This window comes from Hylobates moloch, unplaced genomic scaffold, assembly GCF_009828535.3.
Source record: "Hylobates moloch isolate HMO894 unplaced genomic scaffold, HMol_V3 SCAFFOLD_1, whole genome shotgun sequence".
NCBI classification, from domain to species: Eukaryota; Metazoa; Chordata; class Mammalia; order Primates; family Hylobatidae; genus Hylobates; species Hylobates moloch.
In genome coordinates, this window is record NW_026652276.1 from 59188439 (window position 1) to 59214104 (window position 25666).

At 39.4% G+C, this 25666-nt stretch overlaps 1 protein-coding gene across 5 annotated transcripts in view; it reads right to left on the minus strand.

Annotated features, from left to right (window-relative positions):
- NUP35 (nucleoporin 35) overlaps positions 1–25666 on the minus strand; it is a 95584-nt gene that overhangs the window by 46059 nt on the left and 23859 nt on the right. For 3 of the 5 annotated variants that reach the window (XR_009214003.1, XR_009214001.1, XR_009214002.1), the window contains exons 5-9: positions 22685–22826; positions 16752–16821; positions 15856–15984; positions 14612–14776; positions 12744–12885 (exon numbers count right to left, since the gene is read on the minus strand). Coding sequence is in view for 2 of the 5 variants with exons in the window: in XM_058440420.1 (XP_058296403.1) it covers positions 12808–12885; positions 14612–14776; positions 15856–15984; positions 16752–16821; positions 22685–22826 (584 nt within the window). In the remaining 3 variants the exon portion in view is untranslated. Of the gene's footprint in view, positions 1–12211; positions 12886–14611; positions 14777–15855; positions 15985–16751; positions 16822–22684; positions 22827–25666 lie in introns of those variants that run through there. The other 2 variants (XM_058440420.1, XM_032755206.2) reach the window with 1 other exon arrangement.

A 25666-nucleotide genomic window follows, 5' to 3' on the forward strand; every position in this document is an offset into this window, starting at 1 on the left:
AGATTGCGCCATTGCACTCCAGCGTGGGCAACAAGAGCGAAACACCATCTCAAAATAAATAAATAAAATAAAATAGACAATCTATTTAAATGCCAGTTGAAATTGTGCTTTAAAACCTGCTGCAAGACTTTACTACATAAAAAAAAAAACAAAACAACCAGGAAGAGATAGATGGTTTAAATTTAGAAAATATCTTCTGCTGATGAGCCAAGAAATAACCTGATAACTTAAGACATGACCCAAAGGCTCCAGAGAAACCTTTTTCACCAATCCTCCTGAGACCAGCCTGGCCAACATGGTGAAACCCCGTCTCTACTAAAAATACAAAAATTAGCCAGGTGTAGTGGCGTGTCCCTGTAATCCCAGCTACCTGGGAGGCTGAGGTAGGACAATCACTGGAATCCAGGAGGCAGAGGCTGCAGTGAGACAAGATCGTGCCACTGCACTCCAGCCTGGGTGACAGAGCAAGACTCCATCTCAATAAAAAAGAAAGAAAAAAGTGTGGAGTCCCTTCCCTGTGTCTTTGACTCTACTCCAGCACACATTGCCCTGATGTTTCTCCCAGCTGGCAAAACTTGGAGATCTTGGAGTGAAAGGATGCATATGTGTCCTCTGGGTCAGAGATGCTTCTTTTGTCCCAAGAATGTCCCTATGCCTCAGCCTAGACAATAAGTGCTAGCACAAACAAAATATATGAAGAATTCAGCACTTTGATACTATTTAAATATTCATAGTTAACAAACGTGTCCAAATGTGTCCAGTGATTTACATTGAGATCATCCTTTGCATGTTGTAAAGTTTTATACTTTACATACTTTTTTATATGACCAAAAAGAAATATTTTATTTGGCCTTATGTTTTTAAAATACAGTCTTTTCAAATATTCTTTAATTAGTAGTTAATTAAGGAGCTGTGATTGGAACCCAGGAGATTCATGTATATTTCTCCAGTTCACCTAAGTTTAAGTGGTTTAAAAATCAAATAACCTTGGGGGTTGGGTCAAGATGGAAGACTAGAAGCAGCTCATGCGTGCCATTCTCATGGAGAGGAAACAAAACGGCTAGTGAACACTGACCCCGCAGGCCAATCATCTGAGAAACCACATCCGGATGCATCAAGGCAGCAGGGGGACAGAGAGTGCAGAGAGGAGTGAAGCTGGGCACCAGCCTGTCTGGGCTCGGGGCGGAGGCAGGAGAATCTCTCCAACACAGAAAAGGATGAATAAGTGAGAGCCCCCCGGGGGACACATACTCTCCACAGGGACCTGTGCAAGACTGGGAACAGGAGAATCCTCCTGGCTCCCCTGCACCTCCCCCACTGTGCTTTGAGGACTGAGGTTGAGAGACACCAGGACATCTTGCAGGGGCAACACTCAAGTCCAAGGGGACCTCGACAAGCCTTGAGCCCCAGAGCAGACCAGCACTGGTGCCACAGACCCAATAGAGGCTATAGTCATGGTGCCTGCGAGCAGTAAGATTACTCCACACCCCCTCGCTGGACAAGGCTTGGTGCCAGCCTCCAGCCCTGCGGAACCGCTTCTGCCTGGACTCAGCCAGTGGCTGCAGCCTCTTGTCCTAGAAACACCCAGACAGGAGGGTGGGTGACCCCACCCACCCCTACTACTAGCCTGGTGGGCAGTGCTTGCCAGAGCTTTCAGCTCAGGGGTCCCACTTCTGTGTGAACTCAGCCAGTTTGCAGCCCCCTATTGCCCAGGAAGCACCTGGATAACAGGGTGAGTGACCCTACCCAACCCCACCACTAGAAGCCAGGTAGGCAATACCTGCTACAGCCCAGTGGTCCCTCTTCTGTGTAGACTTAGCTGGTGGGCACAGCCTCCTGTTGTCCCAGGAAACACCTGGATAACAGGGTGGATGACCCCACTCACCCCTGCGGCTGGCAGCCAGGTAAGCAATGCCTGCTAGGGCTTCCAGCCCAGCTGTCCTGCTTCTGTCTGATTGTAGCACCCTGTTGTCTGGAAAATACCCAGAGGGCAGGGTGGGTGACTCCAGGAGAACCACACCTGCTAGAGCTTCCAGTCCAGAGGTCCTGCCTCTGCCTGAATTTGCTGAGGGGCACGGCCTCCTGTTGCCCTGGAAATGCCTGGATGGCAGGGCAGGCAACTCCACCCACTCTCATAAGAAGGGCCATACCCACTAAAGCTTCTAGTCCAGGGGTCCTGCTTATGCCTGGGCAGGCACAACCCTGTGTCCCCCCAGGAAGCACTCACAGAGCAGATTAAGGCTGACCCAGCAAGTATATGGCCTGTCTACAACTGTGACACCTGCCTGAGGGAGCTCCATGGACAAGAACACCCAACAAAAGAAAAGCAAGGGCCAGGCACGGTGGCTCACACCTGTAATCCCAGCACTTTGGAAGGCCAATGCAGGCATATTACTTGAGGTCACAGGTTCGAGACCAGCCTGGCCAACATGATGAAACCCTGTCTCTGCTAAAAATACAAAAATTAGCCAGGCATGGTGGCAGGCACCTGTAGTCCCAGCTACTTGGGAGGCCAAGGCAGGAGAATCACTTGAATCTGGGAGGCAGAGGTTGCAGTGAGTCAAGATCATACCACTGCACTCCAGCCTGGGCAACAGAGTAAGACTATGCCTCAAACAGAAAGACAAGAAAGGAAGGAAGGAGGAAGGGAAGGAAGGAAAAGGAAGAAGGAAGGAAGGAAAAGGAAGGAAGGAAGGAAGGAAGGAAGGAAGGAAAAAGGAAGGAAGGAAGGAAGGAAGGAAGGAAGGAAGGAAGGAAAAAAAAAAAAAAAAGAAGGCACAGAGACAGCAATTGAGGGGGGATCCTCCAAGACCCAGGAGCAGACTAGAATTAAGGCCAGTTGACTGAACTCACTTTATACCACAGTGAAACCACAAAGAAGGTTAAAGGAGGGGAAAAAAAAAACATCCAAAAGACAGCAACTTCAAAGACTGAAGGAACATCAGCCCACACAGATGAGAAAAAACCAACACAATAACTCTGGTAACTCAAATATCCAGAATGTCTTCTCATCTCCAGCCACACTAGTTCCCCAGCAATGGTTCTTAACCAAGCTTAAATGGCTTAATGTCAGAAATAAAATTCAGAACATGAATAGAACGAAGATCACCAACTTTCAGGAGAAAGCCGAAACCCAATCCAAGGACTCTAAGGACTACAATAAAATGATAAAGCAGATAAAAGACAAAATGATCCTTTTAAGAAAGAACTACTGAATTGACAGAGCTCAAAAATTCACTTCAAGAATTTCATAATACAACCATAAGTATTAACAGCAGAATTGACCAAGATGAGGAAAGAATCTCAGAACTTGAAGACTGCTTCTCCAAAATAACTGTCAGGCAAAAATACAAATGGCCAGGCGCAGTGGCTCACGCCTGTAATCCCAGCACTTTGGGAGGCCGAGGAGGGTGGATCATGAGGTCAGGAGATCGAGACCATCCTGGCTAACACGGTGAAACCCCATCTCTACTAAAAATACAAAAAGAAATTAGCCGGGCGTGGTGGCAGGCACCTGTAGTCCCAGCTACTCGGGAGGCTGAGGCAGGAGAATGGCATGAACCCAGGAGGCGGGGCTTGCAGTTAGCCAAGATCGCGCCACTGCACCCCAGCCTGGGTGACAGAGCGAGACTCTGTCTCAAAAAAAAAAAAAAATACAAACAAACAGCAAACAGAAAAAAGCAGGGGTTGCTATTCCAATTTCAGACAAAACAGACTTTCAACCAACAATGATCAGAAAAGATAAAGGGCATTACACAATGGTAAAGTGTTCCAAAAGAGGACCAAACTATCCTAATATATTAATATATGCATCCAACACAGGAACATCCAAATTCATAAAGCAAGTTCTTAGAGACCGACACAGAGACCTAGATAATCACACAATAATAGTGGGAGACTTCAACACTGCACTGACAATATTAGACAGACCATTGAGGCAGAAAACTAACAAAGATATTCAGGACATGAACTCAACATTTGACCCAGGGGCCTAACAGAACTCTCCACCCCAAAACAACAGAATATATATTCTCATCTGCACATGGCACACACTCTAAAATCAACCACATAATCAGCCATAAGACGATCCTCACCAAATTCAAAAAAATTTAAATCATACCAAACACACTCTCGGACCACAGCACAATAAAAATGGAAATCAAAACTAAGAAAATCACTCAGAATCATGTAATTAAATGGAAATTAAACAACTGCTCCTGAATAACCTTTGTATAAACAGGAAATTAAGACAGAAATAAAGAAATTATTTGAATAAAACAACATATCAGAATCTCTAGCACACAGCTAAAGAAGTGTTAAGAGGGAAAAGTTGGCTAGGCCCAGTGGCTCACACCTGTAAACCTAGTACTGTGGGAGGCTGAGGCGGGCAGATCACTTGAGGTCAGGAGTTTGAGACCAGCCTGGCCACACGGTGAAATCCTGTCTCTACTAAAAATACAAAAATTAGCCGGGCTACCGTAGTCCCAGCTACTCGGGAAGCTGAGGTAGAAGAATCACTTGAATACTTGAATGAACCCAGGAGGCGGAGGTTGCAGTGAGCCGAGATCGCGACACTGCACTCCAGCCTAGGCAACAGAGTGAGACTGTCTGAAAGGACAGGACTGGACAGGACAGGACAGGACAGGGAAACTAAACTTCAGGTCAATATCCTTGATGAGCATAGATGCAGAAATCCTCAACAAAATACTAGCAAACTAAAACCAGCAGCATAGTAAAAAGGTAATCTATAAAAATCAAGCAGCGTTTATCCCTGGGATACAAGGTTGCTTCAACATACACAAATCAGTAAATAATGATTCACCATATAAACCAGAACTAAGTACAAAAACCATCTCAATAGATGCAGAAAAGGCTTTCAATAAAATTCAACATCCCTTCACGTCAAAAACTCTCAACAAATTAGTCACTGAAGGAAAGCACCTCAAAATAATAAAAAGCATCTATGACAAACCTACAGCCAACATCATACTGAATGGGCAAAAGCTGGAAGCACTTCCCTTGAGAACCGTATCAAGACAAGGATGCCCATTCTCACCACTCCTATTCAATGTAGTACTGGAATTCCTGGCTAGAGCACTCAGTCAAGGGAAAGAAATAAAAGGCATCCAAATAGAGAGAAAGTCAGTCTATCTCTGTTTGCAGACAATATGATTCTATATCTAAAAAACTCCATAAGCTCTGCCCAAAAGCTCCTAAATCTGATATACAACTTCAGCAAAGTTTCAGGATATAAAATCAGTGTACAAAAATCAGTAGCATTTCTAAACACCAAGAATATCCAAGCCAAAAGCCTAATAAAGAATGCAATACCATTCACAATAGCCACAAAAGTTATAAAATACCTAGAAATACAGCTAACAAGGGAGGTGAAAGATCTCTACAACAAGAATCATAAAACACTGCTGAAAGAAATCAGAGATAATACAACCAATGGAAAAATACTCCATGCTCACAGACAGGAATAATCAATATTGTTAAAATGGCCATAATTCCAAAGTAATTTATAGATTCAATGCTATTCCCATTAAGTTACCATTGACATTCTTCACAGAATTAGAAAAAAACTATTTTAAAATTCATGGAACCAAAAAAGAGCCCAAATAACCAAGGCAATCCTAAGCAAAATGAACAAAGCTGGAGGCATCACATTATCCAACTTCAAACTGTACTACAGGGCTACCGTAACCAAAACAGCATGGTACTGGTACAAAAACAGACACAGAGATAAATAAAGAAATCAGGCAGGCAGATCACCTTAGGTCAGGAGTTCCGAGACCAGCCTGACCAACATGGCGAAACCTCGTCTCTACTAAAAATACAAAATTAGCCAGGCGTGGTGGTGCGAGCCTGTAATCCCAGCTACTCGGGAGGCTGAGGCAGGAGAATCACTTGAACCCAGGAGGTGGAGGTTGCAGTGACCCAAGATCATGCCATTGCACGCCAGCCTGGGCAACAAGAGCAAAACTCCATCTCAAAAAACAAAACAAAACAAACAAAAAAACTCAGAAATAAAACTGCACACCTACAACCATGTGATCTTCGACAGAGTTGACAGAAATAAGCAATGGGGAAACGACTCCCTATTCAATAAATGGTGCTGGACTAACTGGCTAGACATATGCAGACTATTTAAACTGGACTCCTTCCTTATACCATATACAAAAATCACCTTGAGATGGATTAAGGAGTTAAATGCAAAATCTAAAACTATAAAAACCCTGAAAGAAAACCTAGGCAATACCATTCTGGATACCAGCCTTGGCAAAGATTTCATGACGAAGGCGCCAAAAACAATTGCAACAAAAACAAAACTTGACAAATGGGACCTAATTAAACTAAAGAGCTCCTGCACAGCAAAACAAAACAAAACAACCTATAAACAGATTGTATTAGTCAGGGTTCTCTTAGAGGGACAGAACTAATAGGAGATATATATATCCTATATATATATCCTATATAACCACACAATAATAGTGAGAGACTTCAACACCCCACTGACAATATTAGACATATAAATATATAAATATAAATATGTATATACATATATATATAAAAATAAAGGAGAGTATATTAAGTATTAACTTACAAGATCACAACGTCCCAAAATAGGCTGTCTGCAAGCTGAGGAGCAAGGAGAGCCAATCGGAGTCCCAAAACTGAAAAACTTGGAGTCCAATGTTCGAGGGCAGGAAGCATCCAGCACAAGAAAAAGTGTAGGCTTCCAGGCTAGGCCCGTCTCTCTCCTTTTCTGCCTGCTTTGTATTTGCTGGCAGCTGATTAGATTGTGCCTACCAGATTAAGGGTGGAGCTACCTTCCCCAGTCAACTGACTCAAACGTTAATCTCTTTCGCAACACCCTCATAGACACACCCAGGATTAATACTTTGTATCCCTCAATCCAATCAAGTTGACACTCAGTATTAACCATTACACAGATTAAATAGATACAGAATTAAAGAAAATATTTGCAAACTGTACATCCGACAAAGGTCTAATATCCAGAATCTATAAGGAACTTAAATTAACAAGCAAAAACAACCTCATTAAAAAGTGGGCAAAGGATATGAACGGACACCTTTCAAAAGAAGACATATAGAGCCGACAAGCATATGAAAAAATGTTCAACATCACTACTCACAGAAATTCAAATCAAAACCACAGTGAGATATCATCTCAAACCAGTTTGAATGGCTATTAAAAAGTCAACAAAAATGTTGGCAAGGTTGCAGAGAAGAGGGAACACTTGGTAGGAAGGTAAATTGGTTCAGCCATTGTGGAAAGCAATGTGGCAATTCCTCAGAGACCTTAAAACAGAATTACCATTCAACCCAGAAACCTCACTGTTGGGTATATACCCAGAGGAATATAAATCATCCTACCATAAAAATACATGCACACACATATTCATCACAGCACTATTCACAACAGCAAAGACATGGAATCAATGTAAATACCCAACAACAGTAATAGACTAGATAAAGAAAATATGGTACATATATTCCATGGAATACTACACAGCCATAAAAAAGAAGAAAATCATGTACCTTGCAGCAACATGAATGGAGAAGCAGGCCATTATACTAAGCAATCTAACACAGGAACAGAAAACCAAATACTGCATGTTCTCATTCCGTGTGTACTCAATGTGGAAGCTAAACATTGACTACACATGGACACAAAGAAGGGAACAACAGAAGTTGGAGGGTGGAAGAAGGGAGAGGACTGAAAAACTATCATGTACCATGCTTATTACCTGCGTGACAAAATAATCTGTACACTAAATCCCTGTAACAGACAATTAACATATGTAATAACACTGCGTATGTACTCCTGGACCTAAAATAGAAACTAAAAACACCTAAATCTCAGAATGTTACAGTTCCACAAAACTGCATTCTAAAAAAAAAAAAAAAAAGTTTTTGTCCTATTGCTGTTACTACGTATCTGTGTGATCTTAGACAAGGTATTAATGTATTCTGTGTTCTTACCCTCTGTTCTAGTTGCTGTGTACCCTACAACAAATCAAAAAATGGATAATCAAATATGGTAATATACACACGAGAGAATATTATTCAGCCTTAAAAAGGAAGGAAATTCTGACATGCTGTAACATATATGAATCTTGAAGATATCATGCTAAATGAAATAAGCAAGTCACAAAAATACAAATACTGCAAGATTCTACTCATATGAGGAAGCATAGTCAAAATTTTGGAGCTAGAAAAATAGTGATTGCTAGGGCTTGGGAGAAGGGGAGGGGTATTACTTAATGGATAGAGTTTCATTTGTGCAAGATTAAAAGAATTATGGCAATGGATAGTGATGATGGTTGCATATTATGAATGTATTTAATATCACTGAACATCTCTTAAATATTATTTTAAGATGAGATGGGCGCGGTGGCTCTCACCGGTAATGACTGCACTTTGGGAGGCCGAGGTAGGCGGATCACTTGAGCCCAGGAGTTCAAGACCAGGCTGGGCAATGTGGCAAATTCTACTAAAAAATACAAATTAGCCAGGCATGGTAGTATACGCCTGTCGTCCCAGCTACTCGGGAGGCTGAGGTAGGAGGATCATTTTAGCCCAGGAGGTTGAGGCTGCAGTGAGCTGTGATTGCACACTGCACTCCAGCCTAGGTGAGAGACGCTGTCTCCAAAAAAAAAAAAAAAGAGGGACAGGGAGATAAGATGGTGATTTTAATGTAATATGTATTGTACCACAAGAAAAATTATTTTTCTAAAGAAATTAACTGGCCGGGTGCGATGGCTCATGCCTATAATCCCAGCACTTTGGGAGGCTGAGGCGGGTGGATCATCTGAGGTCAGAAGTTCAAGACCAGCCTGGCCAACATGGGAAACCCTGTCTCTACTAAAAATACAAAAAATCAGCCATGCATGGTGGTGGGCGCTTCTAATCCCAGCTACTCAGAGAATCACTTGAACCTGGGAGACAGAGGTTGCAGTGAGCCAAGATCCCGCCATTGCACTCCAGCCCATGCAACAAGAGTGAAACTCAGTCTCAAAAAATAAAAAAAGAAACAACTGGAAGTACTCTGGATGCCCTAAGTCATATGCATTCCAGAGGGTTAGAGATAAACCACAAAAATTCAGAGGACAACCACATTGGTGAAGTTATGAGGGGTCCATTGGTCAGGAGCATGCTAGGAATGCCCATCACTAAAGGATAATTTATTTCACCTTGATCCTCCTACCATTAAAAAGAGATACAGCACTTTACAGGCTTCTGGATTTTAGAAACACAAATCGTAGACAGGAAAACTCCTTTGACCCATTTCTTATGTGGCTTAGATTTTAGTGGGGCCCAGAGTGAGCGAGTTCTGGAGCAAGGTCCAGCTTATAGTACAAATAACTCGACATTTAGGCCATATGACCTGGCAAATCCCATGATGCCAGAGACATTCCTGGTAGACAAGGATGCTAGAGTCTCTGGCAAGCCCTGATTGCATAAGTCATAACACAGACCTTTAGGTTTCTGGAGCTCAGTCAGTCTTTCCGCAGCAGGTAACTAGTCACTATTTAGAGTAGCTCCTCACATCACAGCACATCAACTATGTGACCACAGCTATCCATCATGAGCTGGGTATTGTCAGATCCACCAAACCCAAAGAATAGACCAGCATAGTAATAACTCATGTTACATTCGGGATGGTGCCCAAGCAGTTCCTAGGGCTCCAACTTCCATGAAAAGGTGGCCCATGTAACTCACCTCCAAGACACCAGCACCTTTCCCTCAGCTCATGGCTTCGTTGGGGTTCACCACTACTATCAGGTGACAGAGGAGGAAAAAACCCCAGGCTTGGTTCACAGATAAAGCAGCTTGGTATTTTACTGTAAACCAAAGACTGACTCCTGCCATATTAGCCTGAGTAGACTTGAAAGACAATGATAAGGGAAAAGGTACCCAGTGGCCTGAGCTTCAATTCAAGCAATAAACCTGATCAGCACTTTGCTCATGATGTAACATAAAATTAAATGCTCACCAGCCTTTATGTCATCTTTCTAGGCACTTAGCTTGCTGGAGGTGCATTTTCTAGTCCATTCCTCAGGACACACTCAAGGGAAACACGTTCCCTGAATTCTTGCACATTGATAGCGTCTGAGGAGTTATTTTTATATTTAATCAGTTTTGGTAGATACAAAATCTTTTACTCACATTTTCTTTCTACAGATATCTTAAAGGGGCTATTCTTTTTCCTCCTGACATAGTGCTGGTGTTTTAACTCTTGCTCTTATAAGTCATTTGCTGTTTTTGTCTAGTCAAACCCAAAGTTTGTATATTGCCATTGGTTGTCCCAGTATAATAATCTCAGGTAGGCAGGTTACTCTTCCAATGTGTAGTTCCAAATTTTTTTCATCAAAGTAGTCATTTGATTTTGTTCTGTATGTTGCATTTTTTCTGTCTCTAGAGTTTGTCCTACCCCTACTAATCCTTTTTATCTCTTTTCTGATTTCTAAAAGTCCTCCATTTTTATCTTTCTTTTCTCTTAGGGCAGTATCTGTTGTTCATCAGCTGTTGTTTATTCTAGTCTTAATTTATGAGTGATTTTCCTCTATTACTAGTATTTTCCCAAGTTCTTCAATTTTATTTCTGTTGTTCTTTCATATCTTGTATCATTTTCTAAACGTCTTAAAACTCAATGTTAAGTACTACACTATAGCTTCTATCCATTTTATGGGCATGCCTTTCTGGTGTGCTTTCAATGTCTACAGGGATGTTATTTTCTTCCTTATACTCTTTTTTTTTTTTAAACAACCTTGCATGACTATAGTTTCATGTTATATTTGCTTGAAGGCAGCTTCTCTGAGCTTTTAAAAGGAGGGTTAGTTCCGGGTAACTTTCCTAACATCACAGATATTCCACTTTTGTTGTTTTTATATAGTGTTCAAAAATAAGACAGCTTGCTTTCTGAAATCTTCCTGGATCTTTTAAAATAAATGACAGATACAAAGATGGGTAAGGTATGATACCGGGAGAAATAACAAAATATAGCAAACAAATATTTTTAGCCCAAAAGCAAACTTCACAGTCCATGAAGGCCTATGCTAATAAATAAAACACCCCCTCCAATAAACAAACCTTTTAATAAAATGTGTATTAATTCAAATACAAATGCAGGACTTTTAAAATGGAATTTAGTAGCCAGTTCTAAATTGAATAATTGAGTTCTACACATTATGAAATAGGATATAAAATATAATCCTAAATTGGAAGAAAAAGACTTCAATGTAGAAGTTTTCAGATGAAAATATACTTTATAAAAGAATCTTCATTCATGCCAGTACATTCCTTAGTATTACTTAGTAATACTTCCCAGCTCTTTAGGAGGCCGTGGCGGGTGAATCACTTGAGTTCAAGAGTTCAACATCAACCTGGCCAACATGGTGAAACCCCGTCTCTACTAAAAATACAAAAATTAGCCAGGCATGGTGGTGCACGCCAGCTAATTGGGAAGCTGAGGCACAAGAATCACTCGAGCCCAGGAAGTAGAGGCTGCAGTGAGCCAAGATGGCACCACTGCACTCCACTGTGGGTGACAGAGCAAGAATCTGTCTCAAAAAAAAAAAAAAAAGATATTAATTATGTTCAGTGGGATACTGACATTGTAATTCCAAGTAGAAATATTCTTTTTTGATATATCCTCAAGTATTTAGAGTAAAATGACATCTCATCTGGGATGTGCTTTAAACAAAATAAAAGGGGAAGAAAAGAAACAAGTATGGCAAAATTTAACGGTAATTAAAGCTGGTATACAGTGGTTCATACATATTTTCTCTTTCAATGAATACTTAAAGCTTTTTATAATAAATCACCCTTTCAAAAAATGTTCAATACATATTGATATCATTTGGATATCTGTCCCCTCCAAATCTCATGTTGAAATATGATCCCCAATGTTGGAGGTGGGGACTAGTGGGAGATGTTTAGATCATGGAGGCAGATCCCTCATGAATGGCTTGGTGTCCTCCCTGCAGTAATGAGTTCATGTGAGATCTGGTTATTAAAAAGAGTCTAGAACCTCCTTCTTCCTGCTCTCTTTCTCTCCTTCACCATGTGATATGCTCACTCTTCTTCACTTTCCTCCACAAGTAAAGCATCATGCTTCTTGTACAGCTACAAGCCAATTAAACCCTGAGCCAAATAAACCTCTTTTACTTTTAATAAATTATCCAGCCTCAGGTACTCCTTTATAGCAATGCAAACAGACTAATACACATATCATTGACAATGTTTATTATCAAGAAACTTTAGGTTTTTTAAAAGAATGCTCGTTTTAGAACATACCAAGAGGACACTCTGTGACAGGACATATACAAACAAGGATAATTAAAATATTAAATACTATCTAAATTAAAAGACCATAATTCAAATTGCTAATTATAATATTTGTGTCAGTAGAAATAACTATAGTTCCCCTTCATGAAATTCACCCCCACGTTCTAATGAAGACTATGACGTCTCACCACAATTTCAGTTATTTAATTTACAATAATCAATGCTGAGTTTTCTGTGCTGAAGCATGCACTGTTACAGAAAGCATAAAATCCTATTTACAGGGATTTTTAGTTTTCTTTAAAATGTATCTCAAGCATCTTTTAAAGTGCGAGCTACAAATAGACTGTATCCTTAATGAAAAAGGCTTCTTTCTAAAAGAAGTATGAGATAGCTATCCAATACTGCAGGAACGGTTATATAACTAACCGAAGGAACCAGCAGCACTCTGCTAACTCTGTTTTAGTGTAGCAACCTCCTCCTGGGTCTTCTACTACCAGCCAAACATGTACTCCATTGCTTTGGATACAAGACTTTCATCTTTTTTTGGCGTTTGTCTGTCAGAAATAACCTATTAAAAACACACACAAAAAAAAACTGTTAGGTTATTGTTACTTCAGTGTCATAGTCAATTCTAGAATTGCTCATTTAAAACAGAAACACCAAAATGCATTTATAGCACTGAATTGTGTATTTTTGTATTTTTAGTAAAGACAGGGTTTCACTGTATTAGCCAGGATGGTCTCCATCTCCTGACCTCGTGATCCACCCGCCTCGGCCTGCCAAAGTGCTGGGATTACAGGCATGAGCCACTGCACCCGGCCTGAATTGTATATTTTTAAAATTAAAATATGGACTTAGAATATCCTTATGCTTTTAAGAATGCCAAAATTTTATTTCTTTGGCAAAGCAAATAACAACTGTTTCTTAAATTAGAAAACTGAATTGCTGGGTGCAGTGGCTCATGTCTGTAATCCCAGCACTTTGGGAGGCCAAGATGGGCAGATCACTTGAGGTCAAAAGTTCGAGACCACCCTGGCCAACATGGCCCCATCTCTACTAAAATTACAAAAAATTAGCTGGGCGTGGTGGCACGTGCCTTTAATCTACTCAGGAGGCTGAGGCAGGAGAATCACCTGAACCCAGGAGGCAGAGGTTGCAGTGAGCTGGGATAGCACCACTGCACTCCAGCCTAGGCAACAGAGTGAGATTCCATCTTAAAACAAAAGAAAGAAAAATTGAATAACACAAAAGCTGCACAAAATGGGAAATTTAAAATAACAGTAATAGAAACTAAAGAAAAAAACAGTTCTAGAATAATCTCCAAATTTCAGAGGAAGTAAAAAAACTGAACTACCACTATCTGCCCTACTAAAGCTCAAGTGTTTCATGTACTGTGTTTTCAGGACCTGTTTCTGCAGCTGGTTAAGTTCGAACACTTGGCTAATCAGTAGGAGACAATAATATACTGAATGAGGTCATAATACTTCTACCATTCTTCAAAGAACATAATGAACTTCTTTAAGCTTTTTTGAAGTGAGAAATTTTTTTGTCTGGAGGTTGGTCAATGTCTTCATTTAAATAACCGAAGCTGCCGGGCGCGGTGGCTCAAGCCTGTAATCCCAGCACTTTGGGAGGCCGAGGCGGGCGGATCACGAGGTCAGGAGATCGAGACCATCCTGGCTAACACGGTGAAACCCCGTCTCTACTAAAAATACAAAAAATTAGCCGGGCGTGTTGGCGGGCGCCTGTAGTCCCAGCTACTCGGGAGGCTGAGGCAGGAGAATGGCGTGAACCCAGGAGGCGGAGCTTGCAGTGAGCCGAGATCGCGCCACTGCACTCCAGCCTGGGGGACAGAGCAAGACTCCATCTCAAAAAAAATAAAATAAAATAAAATAAATAAATAAATAAATAACCAAAGCTACTCCAACCTAAGGTTCTGCACTTTGGATACCATCAATTTAGTCATCAATTTAATAGTTTTAATGCGCCCTCATGTCAAAGATGCACACGGGATACATTTTGTATGTATGCAAATATAACTTAGAAAAAGCTAAAACAACTCTAAAAAAATTTAAAGGAATGGCAAATAAAATTTTTTTTAATTCATGATAACTTTCCCATTGGCCAAGATGCTAACTTTAAAACAGAAAAATTTTAAAGCGTAAAGGTTTCATCAAGGTAATAGCCTCCTCAGGAAACATTTAATGGCATACAAATCAATACAATGAAAAAGTTAAGCATGCTATGCACTCAGCCATCAAAGTACATCTTTTTTTATGCAATCCTTAAAATACCTGATAATCACTAGTAGAGGCTTTGTATGCTGTAGCAAGAGGTCTCATGGTAGAAATCCTAGGAGTACTTCCAGGTTGTGTTGGTGTACCTAGAGTTTTGATTGGTGGTGTAAAGGCTAAAGATGGAGATGATAAAGCACATCTGTCACTGCTTTCCATAACACTCTGGAGAAACAAAGAAATAACTCCTTTGTTTATAAACATAATACATATCATCCAGTATTACATCCTACTTAGAAAATTTAATTGAAAGATAAAGATGAAATACTTTATTTGCTCTAATTAAACTTCCAAATAATTTTAGGCTTGAAAAAATATTTGCTTCTTAGGTAGCATTTGAGATTGAATGCTCAGCCAGAAATCTCACTTCAGTGACCTCAAACAATCTCAATACAACTACAGACCACAGAAATAAGAACTTCCTAAAACACTATGAAAAATCAGCAAGGACAAAAAAAAAATTCTTAGGGAAACCTGGATTGGAAAGAATCAAAATCCAAAGCTATTTAGAGCTTAGTTACCCCAAATGTTCTTCTGGCCTCTGCAAACATTTGTTACAGCACAGTATTATAACTATATAACTACACTGATATAACAGATTCTAAGAATAGGAACCACATCTTGCTTTGTTCATTAATGTGTGTATACTAGCACCAAGCACAATGCCTGGTATGTAGTACAAGTTCACATATACTTAAAGAATGTTTACAATGATTTAACAAGCCACAAAGAACAGTTTAAATTGTACTCTGTACTATTTAATCAGTACATATAGAATAATTTTAAAATAGTTTGAAACAGAAATATTTTGAAACAAAAAGCTTTGGCATTTAAAAGTTAACTATCAGTTAACATTAATGTGAACGAACTCATTCTGAAATAGTACCATTCCATTTAAGTACTTTAAAGTATCTGGTATCGCTTTGCACAAGAAAGAGAATGGATTAGTAGTCAAGAGACCTAAAATCTAGGCCTCACCTCTAACAACTCTGGACAAGTTACTTAAGCCCTCTCAGTTTCTTTATCTGAAAAATGAAGAGGTGAGGACAGATTACCTCTAAATTCTAAAGTCTATGATTAAATACCTTCGGCTTACCACAAAGAGTACTATAAATATCATCACAGTTTACAAACGAAGAAAAACAGACACAGTGAAACCAAGTGACACAACCACCAATTTCAATCCTTGGTCTTGTGCTCTTCATATAGATTAAGCTACTTTGCTTACATCACCAATAACTTACTTTGTCAATACATGGTTTTACACCAATCATGATGGATTCTCCAAAAATCCTCCCATCTTTGCTTAAGGCTTTCCGAGCCTGCAGTTTAGACTGATAACGAATATGCATCCAATTTCCTGTATTAGACATCTGCAAAGAATAAAACTGTCTCTTAAAATAGAAAATATATAAAATCTACATCTAATGAATTCTACTAGAAAATAGGAACACGTGAAGATAAATTCACTTCCATTCCGTATTTGATGCCTTGTAAAAAGCTGTGAAGTTCAACAAAAATCGTATTTAAAACAGCTTCAACAATCTCTCAATTCTCTACGATCAATATGTACATACTCTCTGAAAGTAAAATACTTCTCAAAATACGTTTATTGTAAAGAGATCAAAGCAACATTTGCCATAAAATTATTTAAAACCACTCAATCTGATTTTGTATAGGAGTTAAGTCAATCTCTAGCAACAAAAAAAGATTTGTTACTTATAACTTGTAGCACAAGTTAAGATAATTTTTTAAATTTTAGAGCTATAAAGCTCTAAAAACTCTAAAAGCTCAGGAACCGCCTCCTACTTCTTTTATCCCCAATAAAAGAAGCTCAAATTGGAAAACAGTAATATAATACTTGGTATAATCTATCTTTTTTAAGACTGTAAACTATTTAAGAAAGGAGGTGAGAGGAGGTGGATTTTCAAACTCTCGCTTCTCCATATCTTCTCGCTATACCTCTTTTTATCAACAACTATGCAACTTCCAGCCTTCCAGACTTCAAAGGATTATATCAAAACTTAAAAAAAAAATTAAGTTTAAAAAAAATCCACAAAATTCAGAAGCAAAGTTTCTCTCAATTCACAACTTATCCCTCTTTAGTCAAAACTCTGAACTGAAAAAAATTAAGCCTTACCACATGTTTTAAGATATTCCCATACTGTGCAAATTGTAGTAATATGTAGGAAGCAGATGCTTGAGGAAACCTGAAACAAAGAGTTGTCCAAAGAAAACAGTCAGCTTCTACTATCAATGTGAATGCAAATTACTACAAGATAGTTTCAAGATAAATGCCCCCCAACTGTCTAGAACGTTAACAGGAGAGCGCTGATCATCCTGTTTTCCCCAATATGGGCTAATTCTGTCAATGACCAGTCACTCAAAAACAAATACCTTAAAGTTAGTCTTATTCTGCCATTCTTCTCCATCCTCAGATTCTACCTCTGAAATCTCTAAAAATGCTACTCTCATTGCCATTATCCAGGTCTTAGAAAAAAACTATAAAATTGCAGTTCTATATATAATTTATTTCAATATGTGTATGTTAATATGTAATATATTTAGGTATACTATGGTTATGAAAAGATAAAGAATTTTAAATTATAAACGAATCATTATACATTGAGCATCACTTAAAAATTCTGAAATTTAGTCTTATAACAGAGAAAATTCAGCATCAATATCTATGGTATAGAATCACTTAAAAGGACGGTTACCAAAATTTGATTAGCCATATCTCTCCATGAGAAAATTCTAAGTAATTTTTACTTTCTTCTTTATAAAGTTCTGTATGGTTTGGATATTCTACGATGACATATTATTCTTTTATAGTCTTAACAATAAAGCTGTTTTCAATTTGAAAACAATAACCACTACCAATAGCATAGAAATGGCTATCTAACTTCAGTTATCTGAAGACTGAATTAGAACCCTAAAGTAAAAAAGAAAAATCCGAGTCTCAAAAATAAATCAGAAACCAAACACATTGAAAATCTATGTGAGGCCGGGCGCAATGGCGCACGCCTGTAATACCAGCACTTTGAGAGGCCGAGGTGGGTGGATCACCTGAGGTCAGGAGTTCGAGACCAGCCTGGCCAACCTGGTGAAACTCCGCCTCTACTAAAAATACAAAAAATCAGCTGGGCATGGTGGTGGGCGCCTGTAGTCCCAGCTACTCAGGAGGCTGAGGCAGAAGAATCGCTTGAACTGGGAAGGAAAGGTTGCAATGAGCCAAGATCGTGCCACTGCACTCCAGCTGGGTGACAGAGTAAGACCTTGTCTCAAAATTAATTAATTAATTAAATAAAATCTATATGAGTAAAATATTCACTGCAATAAGAACTCAAAATTCATTTGTATAAAATCTGGATGTGAAATTTCTCACCACAAAGAAAAACAACAAATAGGTTGGGCGCCTACAGGGCAGAGATAAAACAAAAATGAAAAGAAGAAAGAATGGCTGCAAGTGAGGGAAGTACTTAAGAAATAAAACATAATTCTAAAACTCTTGGACCACTTTGAGTAGAAACTTACATTCTAGTACTCTATAGCAGAATCACCCAAAACAATGAATGATATTTCATAACCCTAAGTCAGTAGGAAAAGGTTAAACTACCAAAGAAAGAACATATATAATGCATCTTTTAGAGGTACTTCCCCATAAATTATCAAAATAAAATACTTTATCCCTTAAAGGAGAATGCTTCAGTTCTTGAAATTAAAGTCATAGAGGGTTATTAAAACATGAAAGTAAAAAAATAAATAGCTGGGAAAGTTAATGTCTGAAATACGAAAAAATACTAGGAGTGCTTCAAGTAATTTATCTAATTACTGGAAATCTTAAAAGTTAAACCACTACTACTGAGCCTGAAAAACAGATTTAAGAGTGGGTACCTATTTTCAAAAACATGCAGCCAAGCTGGCTCATGCCTGTTATCCCAACTACTCATGAGGCTGAGGCACAAGGATTGCCTGAGGCCAGGAATTGGAGGCTGCAGTGAGCTATGATCATGCCATTGCACTCCAGCGTAGATAACAGAGAGATTGTCTCAAAAAAAAAAAAAAAGCCATTTTATGAGAGAATATAAAAATGTAAATGTAAAAGAAGAAGAATAAAAACACGCCAGCCAAACTGCTATGGATATAGGACTGAGTATGGACTTTCTAGAGAACAGAATGCTATGACCCTGCTTTTTACCTAAATAGAAATCAGTAACACATAAAATCTCTCTGGAAACATACACAAAAAACAGGTGGCAATCATTGCCTTAAAGAGGAGGAAAACTAGCTTGGGACAAAAGCAAAAGGGAAAACTTCATTGTACATTCTTACATACCTTTTGATTTTTTAATTTTAAATAAATTGAATACATAAAATCCACTAAACATTTACTGTGCACCTTTCTTCCTTCAAGGAGCTCATGTGTTATTTTTATGTTTTTTAATCCCAAAAAATATATAATAGATACATTCCAGTATCAGCATGTGATACAGTTCGGCTGTGTCTCCAACCAAATCTCAATTTGAATTGTATCTCCCAGAATTCCCATGTGTTGTGAGAGGGACCTGAGGGAGGTAATTGAATCATGGTAGCTGGTCTTTCCCATGCTATTCTCATGATAGTGAATAAGTCTCACAAGATCCGATGGGTTTATCAGGGGCTTCCGCTTTTGCTTCCTCATTTTCTCTTGACATCACTATGTAAGTACCTTTTGCCTCCCACCATGATTCTGAGGCCTCCCCAGCCATGTGGAACTGTAAGTCCAATTAAACCTCTTTTTCTTCCCTGTCTCAGGTATGTCTTTATCAGCAGCATGAAAATGGACTAATACAGTAATTGGTACCAGTAGAGTGGGGCATTGCTGAAAAGATACCCAAAAATGTGGAAGCGACATTGGAACTGGGTAATAGGCAGAGGTTGGAACAGTTTGGAAAGCTCAGAAGACAACAGGAAAATGTGGGAAGTTTGGAACCTCCTAGAGACTTGCTGAATGCCTTTGACAAAAATGCTGATAGTGATATGAACAATAAGGTCCAAGCTCAGGTGGTCTCCGATGGAGATAAGGAACTTGTTGGCGACTGGAGCAAAGGTGACTCTTGTTATGTTTTAGCAAAGAGACTGGTGGCATTTTGCCCCTGCCCTAGAGATTTGTGGAACTTTGAACTTGAGAGAGATGATTTAAGGTATCTGGCGGAAGAAATTTCTAAGCAGCAAAGCATTCAAAAGGTGACTTGGGTGTTACTAAAAGCCTTCCATTTTAAAGGGGAAACACAACATAAAAGTTCAGAAAATTTGCAGCCTGACAACGCAGTAGAAAAGGAAAACTCATTTTCTGAGGAGAAATTCAAGCCAGCTGCAGAAATTTGCATAACTAGAAAGGAGCCTAATGTTAATGCCCAAGAGCATGGGGAAAATGTCTCTAGGGCATGTCAGTGCCCTTCAAGACAGCCAATCCCATCACAGGCCCCTAGGCCCAGGAGGAAAAAGTGGTTTTGTGGTCCGGGCCCAGGGTCCCCATGCTGTGTGCAGCCTAGGGACTTGGTGCCCTGTGTCCCAGCCCCTCCAGCCGTGGCTGAAAGGGGCCAATGTAGAGCCTGGGCTGTGGCTTCAGAGAGTGGAAGCCCCAAGCCTTGGCAGCTTCCACATGGTGTTGAGCCTGTGAGTGCACAGAAGTCAAGAATTGAGGTTTGAGAACCTTCACCTAGATTTCAGAAGATGTATGGAAATACCTGGATGCCCAGGCAAAATTGTGCTGCAGGGGTGGGGCCCTCATGGAGAACCTCTGCTAGGGCAGTGCAGAAGGGAACTGTGGGGTCAAAGCTCCAACACAGGGTCCCTACTGGGGCACTGCCTAGTGGGGCTGTGAGAAGAAGACCACCATCCTCCAGACCCCAGAATGGTAGATCCACTGACAGCTTGCACTCTGTGCCTAGACAACCCACACACTCAATGCCAGCATGGGAAAGCAGCCAAGAGGGAGGCTGTACCCTGCAAAGCCACAAGGGTGGAGCTGCCCAAGACCATGGGAACCCACCTCTTGCATCAGGGTGACCTGGATGTGAGACCAGGAAGTCAAAGGAGATCATTTTGGAGCTTTAAAATTTGCCCCTCTGGATTCTGAACTTGCAGGGGGCCTGTAACCCCTGTTTTGGCCAATTTCTCCCATTTGGAATGGCTGTATTTACCCAATTCCTATAACCTCACTGTATCCAGGAAATAACTATCTTGCTTTTGATTTTACAGGCTCATAGGTGGAAGGGACTTGCCTTAACTCAGATGAGACTTGGGACCATGAACTTTTGGGTTAATGCTGAAATAAGACTTTGGGGGGTGTGTTGGGAAACCATGATTGGTTTTGAAATGTGAGGACGTGAGATTTAGAGGGGCCAAGGATGAAATGAAATGAAATGGTTTGGCTGTGTCTCCACCCACATCTCAACTCAAATTGTATCTCCCGGAATTCCCATGTGTTGTGGGAGGAACCCAGGGAGAGGTAATTGATTCATGCGGGCCAGTCTTTCCTGGGCTATTCTCATGATAGTGAGTAAGTCTCATGAGATCTGATGGGTTTATCGGGGCTTCCGCTTTTGCTTCTTCCTCATTTTCTCTTGACACCGCCATGTAAGAAGTGTCTTTCACCTCCCACCATGATTCTGAGGCCTCTCTAGCCATGGAACCCTAAGTCCAATTAAACCTCTTTTTCTTTCCAATCTTGGATATGTCTTTATCAGCATGAACACGGACTAATACAGTATGGCAAATCATACTTTCAGAAACAAACTGTATTTTTGTAGAGTGTAAATATCAGCATGAACACGGACTAATACAGTATGGCAAATCATACTTTCAGAAACAAACTGTATTTTTGTAGAGTGTAAATATCAGCTTGAATATCAAAAGACCTAAGTTTTTGCTGGAGCTTTGCTAATAATAACTAGATGTGAACTCTGAATAAATCACTTAATCTGCCTACACCTCAGTTTCCTCACCTGTAAAATAAAACATTATACAATATGATCTCTAAGGAGTTTTACTGTGATAGATATATATATATATATATACAAAATGGAATACTCAGCCATAAAAAAGAATTAATTAATGGCATTTGCAGCAACCTGGATGGGACTGCAGACTATTATTCTAAGTGAATTAACTCACTTATTCTAAGTGAAGTAACTTAGGAATGGAAAACCAAACATCGTATGTTCTCACTCATAAGTGGGAGCAAAGCTATGATGATGCAAAGGCATAAGAATGATGCAATGGACTTTGGGGACTCAGGGGGAAAAGGTGGGAAAGGGGTGACGGATAAAAGACTACAAATTGGGTTCAGTGTATAATGCTCGGGAGACGGGTGCCCCAAAGTCTCACAAATCATGTAAAGAACTCACTTGTGTAACCAAATACCACCTGTTCCCCAAAAACCTATGGAAATAAAAAAAATTTTTTTTTAAAAAGGCATTTTAAAGTATTTTTTGGACCTAAAAATCTATTCAAAAACGTAATGAGGACTGTCATACTCTGTTTCTATTAATATTCAATATTTTGTGACTAGAAAGTATCAACCCTGTGACACTGTGTGTGTGTGTGTGTGTGTGTGTGTGTGTGTGTGTAAATGTTCATTCTGTTAGTTCAAAACTGGTGAATTCCACTAGATGTAGAGAACTAGTCACTAGAAAAAGGGGAAGGAGTTCCCTAAGTCTAAAGAGACAACTGTGTTCCATCTAGCAAATATGCTTAAGAGAAAATAATTTGGGAAGAAATAAACAGACAAACGATTAAAAAAACTACAAACAAATATCAAACTCTAGTTAATGACACGCATGCTCAAGTGTCAGGGTAATATGTATTGATGTCTACAACTTATTATGAAATGTACCAACAAAAAGAATGAATTGATAGATGGATAAATGATAAAGCAAATGTAGCAAACTGTTAACCACAGAACCTAGGTGGTAGTAATACGGGTGTATGCTATGCACTTCTTTCCATTTTTCTGTATGTTTGATTATATTCATTATAAAATGTTAGGGTACGGTTTTTAAAAGGCAAATGATCTAAAAACCTTACCCAAATACAGTCACCCAAGAGTCATCGAGGTGATCTTCTGAAGTCAAAGAATCTCCTTGAGTATAAAAAGGATCCAACTGGGCAGGAGATAATGTCGTCTTTCGTGGCTGACCGATACTTGCTGGACTAAACATACTTTGCCCTATATTAGTATATTTAGCAAGTTAGTTGCCAGTATAAACACCTTGATTGATTCTAAATCAAAAATCTTAGTTTTAAATGATAAAGTCTAATAAAGTTGGCAATTACATAAATAGTTCAAAACATACAACTGTGGTCAAATAGCAATTTCATGCTACCATACAATTAGAAGAAGTAATAATTGGGCACAGTTTATAATTTTGCAAATGTTTTATTATGTATGATAAATTATCTAAATGTTTCATTAAGCATGTCTGGTTAAGCCGACACCAGAAGGATATCCCAGGCAACCTCAAAGACTTCTGTTGGTTTCATCTTCCAAACCTACCACTTTCATCACAGCACCTCTGCCTTAAGAACATGCAAAAATGTATTACCCACAGAACAAAATCCGAATGCCTTGGCCTCAGCTATACAGTTCCAACCTTACTTTTCCAGTATGCACTAAACAATATCTACCCTACCCCTTAAAATGTGAATGCAATTTTCTTTTATTCTGGTCATTTCTATCTAAAATGTCTTATCCTTTTATTTCTTATTCTTCAGTAACAGCCACCAATTAATGAGTACTTCTGTGTGTCCAACACGCCATGCTAAACACTTTACAAAGTTCATTTTATCTCAGAAGCACTGTCCAATTAAGGCTATACATTTGTGAGAAGTAGAGACTATTTCCCTTTCATCTTCACAGTAGCAATAATGATTTACTCATTCAAAACATATTTTTTCAGCACTTAAATATGCACCAAGCATCAACCTAGGTATTGAAGGTACAGCAGTAAACACATTAGATTAGACAAATAAAAACAAAAAATCCATCCCTATTGAAGACTACATTCTAGAGAAAGAGAGACAAATAAGTAAATATTCAGTGTGCTACAAAACTAAAAATCCTATAGAGAAAAGCAGAGAAGGGAGACAGGGCCAATTTGTGTGGGTGGGTTAAATGAAAAAGGATTTCACTGAGGTGTGTTAAAGCAAAAACCTGAAGGACAAGGGAAGCAAAACAATATTTGAAGAAGTGAACATTTTGTGGAGAAAATAATAAAACAAAGGCCATGAGGAAAGACATGACTGGTCTTAGATGAACGCAAGAAGGCCACTATTTGCACAGTGAGGGGGATGTGAGATGAGAACAAGGAGATGAGAGCAGAGAGGCAGCTATATGCCGGATCATGAAGAAAAACTTTATAAAGCCACTGTAGAAGCTAAAGCTCTAAGTGAGGTAGGAAACCAACACAAAATTCTGAGCAAGCGTGACATAACAGGACTAAAACTTTGATAGTAAAAGGTAGCATTTTAAGGGCCAGGCCAGTGGCTCACGCCTGTCATCCCACACTTTGGGAGGCCAAGGCGAGCGGATCATGATGTCAGGAGTTTGTGACCAGCTTGGCCAACATGGTGAAACCCCATCTCTACTAAAAACACAAAAATTAGCCAGGTATGGTGGCACATGCCTGTAATCCTAGCTCCTCTCAAGGCTGAGGCAGGAGAACCGCTTGAACCCAGGAGGCGGAGGTTGCAGTGAGCTGAGATAGCACCACTGCATTACAGCCTGGGTGACAGAGAGACTCTGTCTCAAAAAAAAAAAAAAAAAAAAAGGTAGCATTTTATTAAGTGATTATTACACTTTACGAGTGTAATTTTATTTAATTCTAACGATCCTACACAAGGTCCAATTAGTCCATTTAACAAATCAGGAAACAGGATAATATTAAATAACATCCAGAAGGTTAGTTGGAATTCCAATCCAGGCAATTGGAATCCAAAGCATGAGCTCTGAGGCAGTAATCTAGTTAACACGTTTATTTCCTGTGGCGGTACTACAAGTGTGGTCTGAAAATCCTTGGCTCCCCCAAGACTCTCTCATGAGATCAGCCAACCCAAAATTATTTTCACAAAAACATGAAGTTTCATTTGCCTTTTTCTCAGTCTCTCATGAGTGTACAATGGAGTTTTCCAGAGGCAACTTCATGGGATTCAACGGACTCAGGTTGAACAGAGAAGCAGATTCATGAGAATTCAGAGGCATTTTATTAAGCCAGACATTAAAAAGATTTTTAAAACAAAAACAATGTCACTCTTCCTGCAAATTTTTTTCTTTAGAAAATAGTTACTGTTCACTTCAAAAAAGGTTATGTTTATATGAAATAGGTTTATTTTTAAATGAGTTAATACTTAAATTTTAAAATGTTCTGTTTTAATTTTGAATGCAGTAAATATTGATAGCTATAATCTATATAAACAAAAGCTCTCAAATTTTTAAGAGTATAAACATGGTAAAAACTACAAAACTAAGACATTTGAGAACCACTGTTCTTACAGGTCAATGCACATGAGTCATGCTCCATTTTTATTGATTTTCTAGAGGCTACTTAACATAGTCTAACTATTGTATATATCTCCTGACCTGTCATTTATCCTTAATTCCCAAATGAGTTGAAAACCATCCTAACTCATTCCAAAGTGTTTACAGTCACATGGATTTCTCCAAGTATGTTCTTAAGAAACAAAAAAGATTATCTATCGAAGGTGGGGGGGAAAGCTACTGTGATAAAAAGCTTGGCTTTGCACCGTGGCTCATGACTGTAATCCCAGCGCTTTGGGAGGCCAAGTTAGGAGTTCAAGACCAGCCTGGGCAACATGGCGAAACCCTATCTCTACTAAAAATACAAAAAATTAGCTGGGCGTAGTGGTGTGCGCCTGTGGTCCCAGCTATTTGAGAAGCTGAGATGGAAGGAACACTTGAGCCTGGGAGGTGGAGGCTGCAGTGAGCCAAGATTGTGCCACTGCACTCCAACCTAAAAGACAGAGTAAGACCCCATCTCAAAATATATATAT